Source organism: Polyodon spathula, chromosome 17 (genome assembly GCF_017654505.1).
Source record: "Polyodon spathula isolate WHYD16114869_AA chromosome 17, ASM1765450v1, whole genome shotgun sequence".
NCBI lineage: Eukaryota > Metazoa > Chordata > Actinopteri > Acipenseriformes > Polyodontidae > Polyodon > Polyodon spathula.
Window position 1 is genome coordinate 12,910,238 of NC_054550.1, and position 13,031 is coordinate 12,923,268.

At 37.6% G+C, this 13,031-nt stretch overlaps 1 protein-coding gene across 2 annotated transcripts in view; it reads left to right on the forward strand.

Annotated features, from left to right (window-relative positions):
* Nucleotides 1–4,665: 4,665 nt before the first annotated feature.
* Nucleotides 4,666–13,031, forward strand: part of LOC121329764 (very-long-chain 3-oxoacyl-CoA reductase-B-like) — a 50,696-nt gene continuing 42,330 nt past the window's right edge. The window contains exon 1 of one of the 2 annotated variants that reach the window (XM_041275538.1): nt 4,666–4,966. In XM_041275538.1, coding sequence (XP_041131472.1) covers nt 4,792–4,966 — 175 coding nt within the window. In that variant the 5' untranslated portion in view covers nt 4,666–4,791. The remainder of the gene's footprint in view (nt 4,967–13,031) is intronic. The other variant, XM_041275537.1, reaches the window with a different exon arrangement.

Here is a 13,031-nt window from a genome sequence, read left to right on the forward strand (position 1 = left end):
ATAGTGAATGGAAAACCTGACTGTCTCCGAGTTAACGTGAGAACAGAACTAGAAAGAGTGGAAAGGAGCATGCTTAGTCCAGCAGATGTATGTGGACAGGAAGTGTAATGAAGACAGTCATAGTGTAAAATATATATGGTCTGCGTGTAAGTTTGCTTGAGAGAGGGTGGAAGGTGCATGCACTGTAAATGGCTGGAACAAACACGAATAACACAGTGGGGATCGTTAATTAACATGTCTTTTTAAATATACTGTAAAGTCAATGGAAGGGTGGAAGGTATGTTACCGGTATATTTGTGGGATGTACATTTATTTTGAGTATTTATATCAGGGGGCAGGATGAGGGCTTCCTTAGACCTTGCCAACAGTTCGCTGAGTAAGGCTTCGAGTGGCTCACCGTCGTGGTATCCCATGTAAGGGGGGGAAACCATGGTTAAAAGCCAGTTAAAACTGCAAATAATACAGCACTAAACTTTTATTAGGGTGTTTCTAATGCACAGATTAAAAGTGTTAGAGAAAACGTTCGTAAAATATGAACGTATTCAAACAATGTACACAAGGTTATAGAAATTAAACTATGGAAATACTGTACAACTTTTCATATAGAGGAACTTATCGGCGGATACCTATACTGACCGCTAATTCCTATGAATTATCGTGGAATAGCTGTACATCCTATGTTTTTTGTTCTTGTATGAAAACACATATTTTCTTACAAATCTTCATCAGTTTTAGATGGACAGGGCCCTTAAAAAAGGGGTTCCCAAAAGGTTTGCTAAAAAGATAAGGAGCAAAGCTGCTAAAATGATCTAATAAAGAGCTCAATTATTAATTTGCTTCTTGTACCCTATGTATAGTTTATAAAAAAAATTTTTTAAATATAGGCACTTTGGGGTCGGTAGCCTATTGAAGACAACGAGGCCTTTTCAAGGATTTACAGTTACTCCAGGTAATCTTAATTAAGTGATTATGGCCATCAAAGGCACTAAACGCCAACAACCGTGCTGGCTCAAAGTTGGGTTTATGTCACGTTTTCTTCAGTGTGTACGTCACAGAAATATATAAGATTCTTTGTTTTTCGAGGCATGGGGAATTGCAATATGAAATAAGGAAAGCAGCAGTACAAATAATTGTTAGAAAGACTTATGTAGGAAATACTGACAGAAATATTGAAACATGATTTGGAAAGGGTTAGGGTAAGAGGGGCATTTAACGGAAGGAAACTGAGATTTAGCATAGTGATATAAGTTAAACTGTAAGCTGTTGCCTCTATAAAGAAAAAAACAAACAAATGCAACCTTTACTGACAATATTGTTCACTTATTATTTAATGTATTCAGGCTTGGCTAATGTAACTACAAATAAAAACGTACGCTAAAAATGACAATGCAAGTGTTTGCAGAAGAAGACAGTGATAGGCACAAAATAATGTGTACCATATATTTATGTTTGTATATGCTTTAACAGCTATCTAGTCCTGAATGGACATGCATGCAGTATATATGTTCAGTGTATATTATCAGACAGAAAAGGTATGTGATGGTACGTTAATGACTGACAAATGACAGGTGAAGAAAATCCTAAAAATATACAATTGTAAAAGCAAGTACTAAAAAACAAAACAAACAAACTATAGAAACAGACTCCAAGCATGACAATAAATAAATATCACTATTTTTTACAGTGAAAATACTAATATGTATAAATTAAAATTCAGTCTAGCACTGGTTAGATCTATTTTCTGTAAATATATAGCGTTTTTTATGTACTATTTAAAAGGAAATTGCCAAAACGACAAACAATACTGTACAAACAGTGTTTAAAGTTCTTAGGATTGATGCCATGTTTCTCTTGTACATACACATAAAAACAACAAATTAAACGTTCAAAGCTGCCCACTTTTTTGAGGTTCGGATTGTGGATTACAGCATCAGAGTTAATATGACAATATGAACTAAACAGAGGGGTGTTTAATCTATATCTATGTGTAAAAAGAGAACAAAACTAATTTGTTAAGTAAAGGTTTGATTATTTTTTATGTATTTTTGATGCTGTGGATAGTGATCTTTGTGTATGGTTCTGAGACAGTAATTATGTAGGTCATACAGACGTTGTTGCTGTGTTCTACTAGGTTTAAAGAAAAAAAAAACGAATAAAAGAATAAATAAAATAATACATATAATCAGGATTTGTCCGATGACTAGCAAAAGCGCATAAATTGAGTCACAGGGCGAACTATTAAAGTCTGGACGTGCACACTGAAACACTAATTGATTATGTATTTAATGTCATATTTTCTGTAAGTGACGGCCCGGAACACTATACTGTAAAATTGCATACGAATTGTAAATTGTTATAAACGTGGAAATGTAATTATTGTACACGTGGTTTCCTCGTTATATTGATTCTATTTTTTTTTTTTTTTTTTATGAACTTTGGCTGCTGTTTTTTTATTTGAGGGAATATACGAACTGTGATATTTTATTGTAAAATTACAATTGTAGATTAATAGAAACGTGAGGTCACGTGCTGTATTTACATGCTAGAATTGTGCAACTGTTAAAGATTAGATGTTTCATTACAACATAATTGGAATACAGGACAGGCTAAAGAGCACGAGAAAAACTGTCTTTATAAAAAGCAAATAAGGGTTAAATGTAAACTTATACACACACACACACACACACACACACACACACACACACACACACACACATATATATATATATATATATATATATATATATATATATATATATATATATATAAGAGAAAGTGTGTTAAAAATCAATCGACTCATTATGTGATCTGTTTTTTTCTCCTACAGGTTATTTTACGATCGTACTTATTGAACAGCAGTACATTACAATAATAATACCAGGCATCATTTTAAATTGGTGTACGTTTGTTGTATTTTATTTTTTAATCTGCATTTTTTATTTTGCATTTTTTAGGGGTTTAGTGGCATTCTGCTGCTGGCCTTTTCTGTATTGGAGGTTTCACCAGTACAAAGGGAAGGTGCCAGATATGTGTTCACTGTTATGGACTACTGTATATATTACAATGCATGGACGTTGCATTTGTATTGTTGTATTGTCTCTTAATTCAATGGCGAAGGGTCATTTTAAGGTTTAGTAAACTCCATGGGTGCTGTGGTAGTGAATTCACATTCGCACCTCTTGATTTTAATAATGCATGCACAGTATACTGAAAAATATATTGTAAAGAGAGTATTTTGTACAAAGACATTATTATTATTATTATTATTATTATTATTATTATTATTATTATTATTATTTATTATTATATGTTTACAGTAAATGCATTTTAATTGATGGTATTGTATTTGCAATATAACACTGTAATACTTATTGACTCAAACATAAGTTATACACCTTCTTCATGCTTAAGTGTATCGGTCTATGTTCTTTAAATGTGTATAGAAATGTGTCATTTTATACAAAACAATATATATTTCTGTTAAAATAAATTAAAAAAATAAATAAAAAAATAAATAAAATAAAATAAAATGCAGATTACTAAAGTATTGTCAGTTACAAACATTGCCTGACTGCGTTTTACACAGAACGCGTCACTCATTGCATTTTGATTGTTACAAATAACGTGTATTGTTTGTAAACGTGTATTGTTTGTAAATTTGAGTTTCTGTTTATTTATTGTTTCCTGTAACTTTCTGGTCTCTATCTTGTTATATGCACCCTATTTGGCTAATCACAATCAACAAATAATACATTTTTCTATTCAGTTATTCTAAACCGAAATACATTCTCCTGTAATGGTTCTTTATTATAACTGAGCACTTTACATTTTTGTAAGGTTTATGGTACCTCTTCTTGTTCATATGGATAATGCTGGGCTCCCTGTCTCTCACACAAATACACACACACACACACGTGATTGCGACGAACGCTGCTTTCCCAGTTTTTTTAAGGGTCAAGGAAAGTGTCATAATATTATTATATTATTGAAATTAATAATAATGAATATTTGTAACCGTCCATTTATTTTGCGTTCTAAATAAAACGCAAGATTATGTTCTCCAACATATTTTTGTCGAACACAGGCGTTCACTTCCTAATTTGCTCTAAGATTACTGCCGCGGTTCGTTTAATGACGAAACTCCAAGCATAGGACCCCTAACCTCAAAAATTCTGGGGATTGAAATTTTTCGACTTTATCAAGCCGTAAACTTGCGTACGCTGTATGTACTGATTACAAGTTAAAATTTAATAATAAGTGTAATTATATATATATATATATATATATATATATATATATATATATATATATATATATATATATATATATATATATATAGTAAAAAAAAACAATACGAAGGGCGGAGATATCTTTGATTGGCACTTCTGTAAACCAGTAGTCCCCGCTTTTCATTCAAAACCAGGGTTTGAAAGGGGTTTAATTAGGTTTTGACTGCTACAACAAACGGTGCAATCAGAGATCTTGAATCCTGATTGTGTCATTTTTACCCAATCAGGTGTCGCTGAGTGACATTGGGATCCACCCCCTCCACTGACAGCTGGAACGCCTGGTTCTGTACCTGACAGGATATTGACCAATGATAGCAAACGTTTTCTTGACAGACAACGCCAGGCTCCAATTGTTATTAGAGCGGGGCGGGCGGCTGTGTGAGAGTGCTGTGGAAGGCAGTGCGTGTGTGAGCGTTTGGATTGCGCAAACGCCGGTTTGGGGCTCTCTGTCGCTCAGCGTTAAAGATTCTTAAAGCAAGAGTTTTCCCCCAGGACTGGCATTATGTCAATCCCGCTGGAAACAGCTTTCTTCTCGGCAGCTACCCCGTTGTACTGGCTAGGAGCTTTGACTGCGGCCTGGCTCTCCCTGCGCGCCGGCAGCCTGCTTGCTACCGGGTTTCGTGTGTGGGTGTTGGGGAACGGTCAGCAGGTGGGGCCGCAGCTCGGCAAGTGGGCAGGTGAGTCTCAAGAATGCTTAACTTCTCTTAATGTACGGGCGGCTTTGAGGGACTCCCACGGATTTAACGTGCTTGCAATGCTGTGTTGTCTGAGCAGCAATTTTGTAGCTCAGTCAGTGCTTAAGAAACGGTCGGCTCGAATCTAATTAAAGTAAAAGTCAAGAATAAAGGGGTATTGCTGCAGCCCTTTAACCTCTGTACATTGAGCAAACACCCGGCAATATTAAGAAACATCTTTCTTTAAATTTTTTTTTTTAACAATTTCACAATAACGTGTTGATCGTGCCCGGTGTATGCAGTTAGAACAGGATTGTGTCCGAATTCTAACAGGTATGGTAAGCATGTGCGTTCTGTGCAGCTTTTACACGTCGTTCTCCACCATTCGAATAAAGTAACACATTAACTGCATTACGATGTACCTACAGTGTATGGCATTCAAACCCCCAACATCTATTTACTATATACTAGAATGTACTTTATTAACCTAATGAAATTTTAAATTGAGTAATTTGTCTTCCTTGAACCATTATAGCCTGGGCAAAAACTGTACTAATAGTTTCCAACCAGGAGTGTTACAGGGTCAAAATAATAGGCCTAGGGATAGTCTCACTACTAGAATGTTGCAATCGTTATCTTTATCTGAAATCAGTTGGCACATTTTCCTGCCCTTTCTGTTTATTGATGTTCAGTTCAATCTCAAGAGATCCAACTTGTGCTATAGATCCACTCTATAGACTTTGTCCTGCAGTGCCTTCAATCAAATTCCATTCCTCACTAATTCTTTGTGTTATATCTGTTTCTTGCAAGGTAATTAATGCACTTTAGCCTCATTCTAAAGCCTCTCATCTCTGCTGGTGTGGCTCTTGGCTCTAAGGATGTGGCATTATCCAGTCCATCCACATGTTTGAGCCTCCCTGTTGTAATAGTGTAATGCCATCGTAAGAGTGAGTTGTGTGCAGTGCAGTTATTTTTTTGTTTTATCCTAACTGTTAACCGTACATTAATTTCATTAGTGCAATACATTTCAATAGACTTGTATGGGTCCTTGTGTGAAGCAAGTTAACATTTTCAGAGAGGAATATAATAATTCTAATGTTATAAAGTAAACTACTTGTGGCAGGGTAGCGTCGCGGCCAAGGCTGGTTCCTGGCAGGAAAGAAACCAAAGACGGAGAGCTGCGGTTGAAGCGCATATGCACCCTTTTATTGCACAAAATACACAACACAGGGGCCAAAACGAATGGTTCAACTATAACAAAGAATGCCTGCAGGCTGGGCATTCACCTTCACTACACTGTTCAAAACATAGGACAAACTCACCCTAACCTCCACTAAAAAGGATTTAACTTCCCTTGTATACATGTGTCCACTCCCCAGTTAGCACATTGTGAATGTTGGCAGAGGTTGACTTAACCCCATCCCTGCCAAACTTGCATTCGAAGTGAGTAATCTTTATTTAAACCCAACACCCAAAACCACACACACATTATTTACATGGCAGAGCTTCCGTACTGCCACATAACCTCCCCTGGTGCAAAGCACACATGGTTGTCATTAACCACCTCCCTCTTGATGAACTCCATCCTTGGTGGGTGGGAGTCGGTGTTGGCTGGTCCCGGTCAAAGATCAGGTGGACAGGACCAGCCTCACTAACCCAGTCAGCCTGTTGCCAGCTTGCCTCAGCATTGTCTCCTGGTTTGGCGGTCCTGGGTCTTCTATTAGGGGATCCTGGGTCTTCTGTTAGGGACGCCCTTTTAGTGCAAGCCCCGGGCTTAACTGCTCATTTCTGCAGCCAAGTATTTCCTTGCTAGTTTTGTGTTACAATAATTGTTTTTGTCCTCTCAGAAAATCTGTTTCATTCGCACCTTCAAAAAGAGCCGTTCTAATAAAGGTTTACTTCATCCCAATAAGTAGAACTCTTGAATTACCGAATGTTATCTTAGGTAAAGTAATGCAAGATGAGTGCTATTCGGGGTCTGTGAAACTACTCCTAAGTGATCTTCATACAATTATTTAATGTTGTGTGTGTTATGCAAAGGGGACAGAAATGATTTGCATACCCTAAGGTGGTGATTTTCTAAGATCACCTCACTTAAGAAATTTACCTTTTTGACTTGAGATGCACCCCCAGTGGTTCAAAACCTGGTAAATAATGGTATAGAATTATGATATGCACACAGTTCAATAATTCCATTTCATAAAATGTCATGGGCAAGATGAGCATTCTGATTGGTTGCTAGTGATCACATGACCAGGATGTTTTACTCTACCGTGCAGGGTCAGAACTTTTTTTGCCCCTTCACATTATTAAAATGTAAACTAACTCCATATAGATCAAAGGGTGTATGAGTCAACAGCATTTAAAATTATACATTAGTCAAACATTGTCCGACAGTAAACAGATTTCCTTGGATTTAAATCCCTTTTTTTTTTTTTTTTTAAATATTATTCTCAATCTCGAGTTGATTGGCGCCTTTGAGCACCCCGGTCCTTTTGTACCGAATGTATCCAGTCAGCAGTTTCTATAGCCGGGGGTAGAGCATGGTTGCGTTGGACCATAACAATGAACTCAGTTTTAAGAAGCATTTAGATGTCAGCATGTATTAAAGCAGAAAATGGTTTTGTTTGTGTTGACTAATAGCACCCTGTCTGTCTGCCTGCCTGCCTGCCAGCCTGCCTGTCTGGTGGCCCTCTGAGTTGAGCAAATGTGCAGAGTCTGAGAGTATGAGCACTGGGGCTTGGAGTTTAAAAAGAAAGTTTCCTAGTATGAAACTAAACTTTGTGTAGTATCAGATGTCTGGAAAAATGTAAGGAATTAAACCAAGCTTATTTTCTTGCCAATTATTATTATCAATGTCAGCATTAGAAATAATTTTTGTGATGGGTATCTTTTTATTGTTTTCCTATTATATTAGAGCTAGCTGCTGATGTAACTGCTGGTTATATTGTCACTCATTAATATCGCCATATTGGTCTTTAATCCTTTAAACATCTTTAATAAAAAACTAAAACATTTTTATCAATGTCAGGACTGCCTGCTAAGCTGAAGAAAACCATTCAATCTTAACATCATACACTGCAGTCAGACATGAACACACAAAATAAATAAAATAAAATTAGTGTGTATGTGTGTGTGTGAAATTAAATCATAGAACAAATAAACAATTGGTGATAAAAAAATCATGGAATCGTTTTGTTTAACAAAATTTAATCTAAATTTTTGACTCAAAGGAGCCACCTTTTGCAGATATAACAGCCAAACACACTTGTGGGATTCTTTCTAAAATGAAAATCAAATATTGTTCAGAAACTTCTTCTCAACACTGTTGCAGAAGTTTCCACAAATGTGTTGCACTTGTAGGTTGCTTTGCTTTCACCCTTCTGTCCAGTTCATCCCAAACCAGCTCGATGGGGTTTAAGTCTGGAGACTGTGCTGGCCATGCCGTGATTTGAAGCCTACCATCTTGTTCTTTTCTTCTAAGGTGGTTCTGACATGGCCTGGAGGTATGTTTTGTGTCATTATCTTGCTGTAGGATGAACCCCTGACCAACTAGGCGTATACCAGAGGGTATTGCATGGCGCTGGAAAATGCTGTGGTAGCAGTTTTGGTTCAGGGTGCCACTCGCTCTGTGTAAGTCGCCGACTCTGGATCCAGCAAAGAGCCCCAGACCATCACGCTTCCTCCTCCATGTTTGACAGTTGGTGTCACACACTGAGGAACCATCCTTTTGCCTACTCGACCTGTCAAACCTGCAGATCAAAGTCTTCTCTTCACAGTAGAAATTGAGTCTTGCCTACTTCAGCCAGTGTTAAGCTGTGCTTGAAGCGGTTGTCCTGTGAGCCGCCTATCACGCAAGCGGTTGACTCAGAAACTTGTCTTCTGATTCTGTTGTGGCTTTGGGTCTGCCAGATGTTTCTCAGGCTTTACCAAATGATTTTTATCCAAGAGCCCTAACTGTAACACACTCGGCCAAGCAGTTGCTTACTGCAGCTGATGAGAATCAAAGAATACATTGAAGCTACCTGACTGCTGTGCCCTGCGGTTGGATATAAAACCTGGATCAGACACTACTTGTCTGTACATCATTATCTTCCCTAATGCACTCTTAATTTTCTATATATGTACTCCTCTTGTTTAGGTTCACTTTGTGTGTTTTCTGGTTATCATCACATCACAGGGTCTTTTTGAAATTCAGAAGTGTGAAGCTTGCATGTGTCCTCCTATAGAGCTCTGACTTGTCTTCTCTCTCAGTACAGCTGGTACCCCATGTAACCATTAACCTGCCCCCTGCAACGCTGCCCCCAGTGGACAAAAGTAATTGTGGCTAATAAAATAATTACATTTCTTGCTGTGCAAAATATGTCTCAAATGTGCAGTTATGAAAGAAACGCATGTTCTAGAAAACATGAATTATCATTTTAAAATATGTCTAATACTGCCGAGGATCATTTTTGCATTGTACTTCCCTTGGGCACTACACCTAAAGAGTGAATTTGTCCCCGCCCCTTCAAGCCACCTTTCCTGTCCGTAACCAACCAGCTGCTTCCCTTGTTGACTGAAATGGCTTTGCAGCCAGTAAGATCCTTTAAGGCAAGCAAACTGATCAGATGTCCTTTTTAAAACGTGTCGCTGTAACTTGTGCTGCTTCCAAAACTGCACACTTGAGACCTTTGTTGTGAATGAAAGTGCAAGACAGGTAAGATTTATAAAATCCTTGTGTTGGCCACAAGCACATTAAATCCACCATGGGTAGAGTGTTGCAGGGGGACAGGTAAATGGTTGAACTCTGGTGTATCTCTGCACTTGGAGAGAAAACAAGTTTTGAGAGCTCTTAAAAAAGACCAAGGTTCAAACTTAGAACTTGAACGTAGTTTGACAGTTTTTTTACACATTAATGGGCCAGGTCAATGATACCAAAGACAAAGTTCCAAACAAATGTCAGTAAAGAAAAAAGTTATATGTAACTTTTACCTGAATACCAAATGTTCCCATGATTAATTATAGATTTTTTATTTTTTTTATTTAAGATTAAATGGGCTGATAATACAATTGGTTTAGTTGGAAACAGTACAGAAGATTGTTTTATATAGCTGTTGGCTAAAAACATATGAATAAATTCAAGTCATAAAATAATTCCAAATAAATTGAACCCCCCCCCCCCCTTAATTATTTTATGGCAAGTCAGTCTGCTGCAGAAAACAAGTTGTACATCACCACCTAGTGGCAGGAAGCGGTACTTCAGTCTTTGGTTTAAAGTTGTTTTTTTTTTCTTCTGATAATCTTGTAATATAGGATAAGTATAAGCTAATATAAATACATCATGTTTCATTTTACTTACAGCAAGCACAAATATTTTAAGACATTTGTTCCAGGACACTGTCTATAATTCATATGTACTGCCATTTATCATATTTAAACAAATCTACCTTTGCACAGATGCTGCTTTTGCATTCACTTGTTTAGGTGACTGATTTTTTCATAATTGATCCTTTCATACTTTATGGAAAAGCAATTTTATAGTTTGAATTTAAAAGTAAATGGTCCATAAGGAAATTTAAAAGGCATGAAAATAATCCTAGCTTCTCGAAGCTTTGCTGCTGTTAAGTGGTGTTTTTTTTTTTTTTTTTTGAACTTGTAAAAATGAACATGCACAACTGGCTGCAAGCTTCCCCCAATCTTAGGTGTAGATGTAAGACTGCTCAGGGACCGGGATTGAGTGAGAGGTAAGTGTGTAGTGGAGAGTCTATGTAATCTGTTACAGTAGGTAGAAATACTTCACTAAAGTGGTCCACTGGCAGACCTTACGTATTGCTCTTTTTAAGGTGCTCTTAAATCACATGGTTTAACAAAAATATTCTATCTACAGCTCTTCCCAGAAGTATTGTCATCCATGGTTTCAGATCAATCGGACGTTTGGAATGTTAGTCAGGAGCCGTTGTTACACAACCATGCTGTTTGTGTTCTGCCTTATAAAAAGAAAGTGTTGGTGGAATGGCATTATGAGGCAAACAGGAGCCACAACCATGGTATAAAGGGCTGCTTTATAAAGTGGGAGCACTGTAGTTGGGTACTTCAGTACTGATTTTGGATGTCCAAATATGAATGAATACATTTTGTAATTTCATTTCAATTAACTTTACATAGACAAATGCATAATTGTATTTATTGGTGAGTGATGTGGCTTGGAATCTTGGTGCGTCAAAACTTATGCAAAGAACTGGATACCAAATAACATGAATGACACATGGGTTCATACAGGGCATTCTGACGTTAAATTCTTAAAGCAAGAACACTGAACACCCTCTGCTTTTTTTTACTACTCCCAAAATAAAATCAATTTTGTTATCAAGAGTGATAATCATTCAGTGTATGTTTATTGAAGTCTTTCATTTAGTCATTTATACACATTTGCCTTGCTTTATGATGCCACCATATGGGGACACAAATAAGGTCGACATGCAGAATAAATAAACCATATTCTCTTTGCTCTGCAGGGGCAGAGAGGGAATCAGTGTATAGAGTTCCTCGTCACAAACAGTTAAAGTTGAACATTCCTCCAATTTGAAGCCCAGGGCAGAACGGAGAGATAATGTAAGTGTGCCAGGGTGCATTATTGCTGCTGATATGCTTTCCAGCATGATCGTGGGGGCTCCAGGCCTCTTGCACTGCATCGTGTGCTCAGGTTGTAATTGGTCAAAGGAAGCTGGAATAGTAGTCACAATCACAGTGCAGTCCCCTTCCGTGTTGTGGTACCTGGTGAGCAACAACAAATTGGGGGCGGTTATGTTGACTTTCCTTATCACCTGTCTAATGCAATCAGGATATCTGTTCATTTAATTTTTTTTATATACATTTGAGAACCAGTGAAGTCTGCCACATATCCTGGGAGGTCCCCTCCACCCCCATTCAGAACATAACTGAACACCATTCCCACTGTCGCTTTCTCTTCTATTATGGTGAAACTTTGAAGTCAGCTATCTGACACACATTGTAGTTCCATTAACTGATTGGGGGAGAACAGACTGGTTTGGGAGCTGTGTGGCAGGGCTGGGTTAGGAAGCAGTAATTTGTGAAAAGGGGGGACATGCCATTCATGCAGAGTGTGTCATGTGGCTGTGAGCCAGTGTGTATGAAGCAGAGGCTCAGCTGTCTAAATGAATGGTGACTCGTTGTCAAGCAGGAGGGGGTGGGCACACGCACCCACTCGCGCGACAAGGACAGTGTCTTGGACACGTGCCGTCATTGGAGCTGCAGGAGAGAGTTCATTGCAAATATCCTGCCCCTGCCCTTGGGCTATTCCTATTTCCATTTGGTATCTTTCTTTCTGCAGTCACCTTGCTTTAATTTAAGAGGGGTCTGGGTGGGACAGGCACTAAACATTACATTATAGCAAGAAAGCCCATGCAACCTGCAAGTTACTAAATTACCAGAGATAGGAATTACTTTCCTTTATATGCAACAGAAAAAGGGTTATGTTAAATGGAAATCAAGTTATTATATTTTGATTGTAACATGTCCCATATGCTCCCTATAGCCTCTGTTGTATTGAGTCATACTTACAGCAACAACCTAACATTCTCTGTGACTTGGTGTTTTTTTGATAAAGTGCTGTCATTCAAATGGACTAAGGGATTAGGCCCACATATTTTATTAAGGATTAGGAGCATAAATGAAATGGGGAGCAATGCATGTGAATGTACCTTACACTGTTATAATGTAAACTAGTTTACGAAACAGGCTGGCTGAGGCTCTTATTTTGCCTCTGGTGGTGATATTCTAAATATGCAACATTAGGATTATGGTTACTCTTTAAAATAGTTTATTTTCATGACTGAGTATTCCTTTTAAATTCCTACATGCAAGTGATAATGAGCCTGATTCACAAAGCTTTAACTAATGAGTTATTTGAATGCTGATAAGATTAATTGCCTACCATATTTAACCATTTAAAGGTGTTCCTGCTTTAACCCTAACACTGCTTTTTAACTAGAAAATACGGAGCTGCTTTCTGTTCTGTTGATACCTTTTGAAAATGGCAGAGAAGAAAACCTCTAGCATTGGTTTA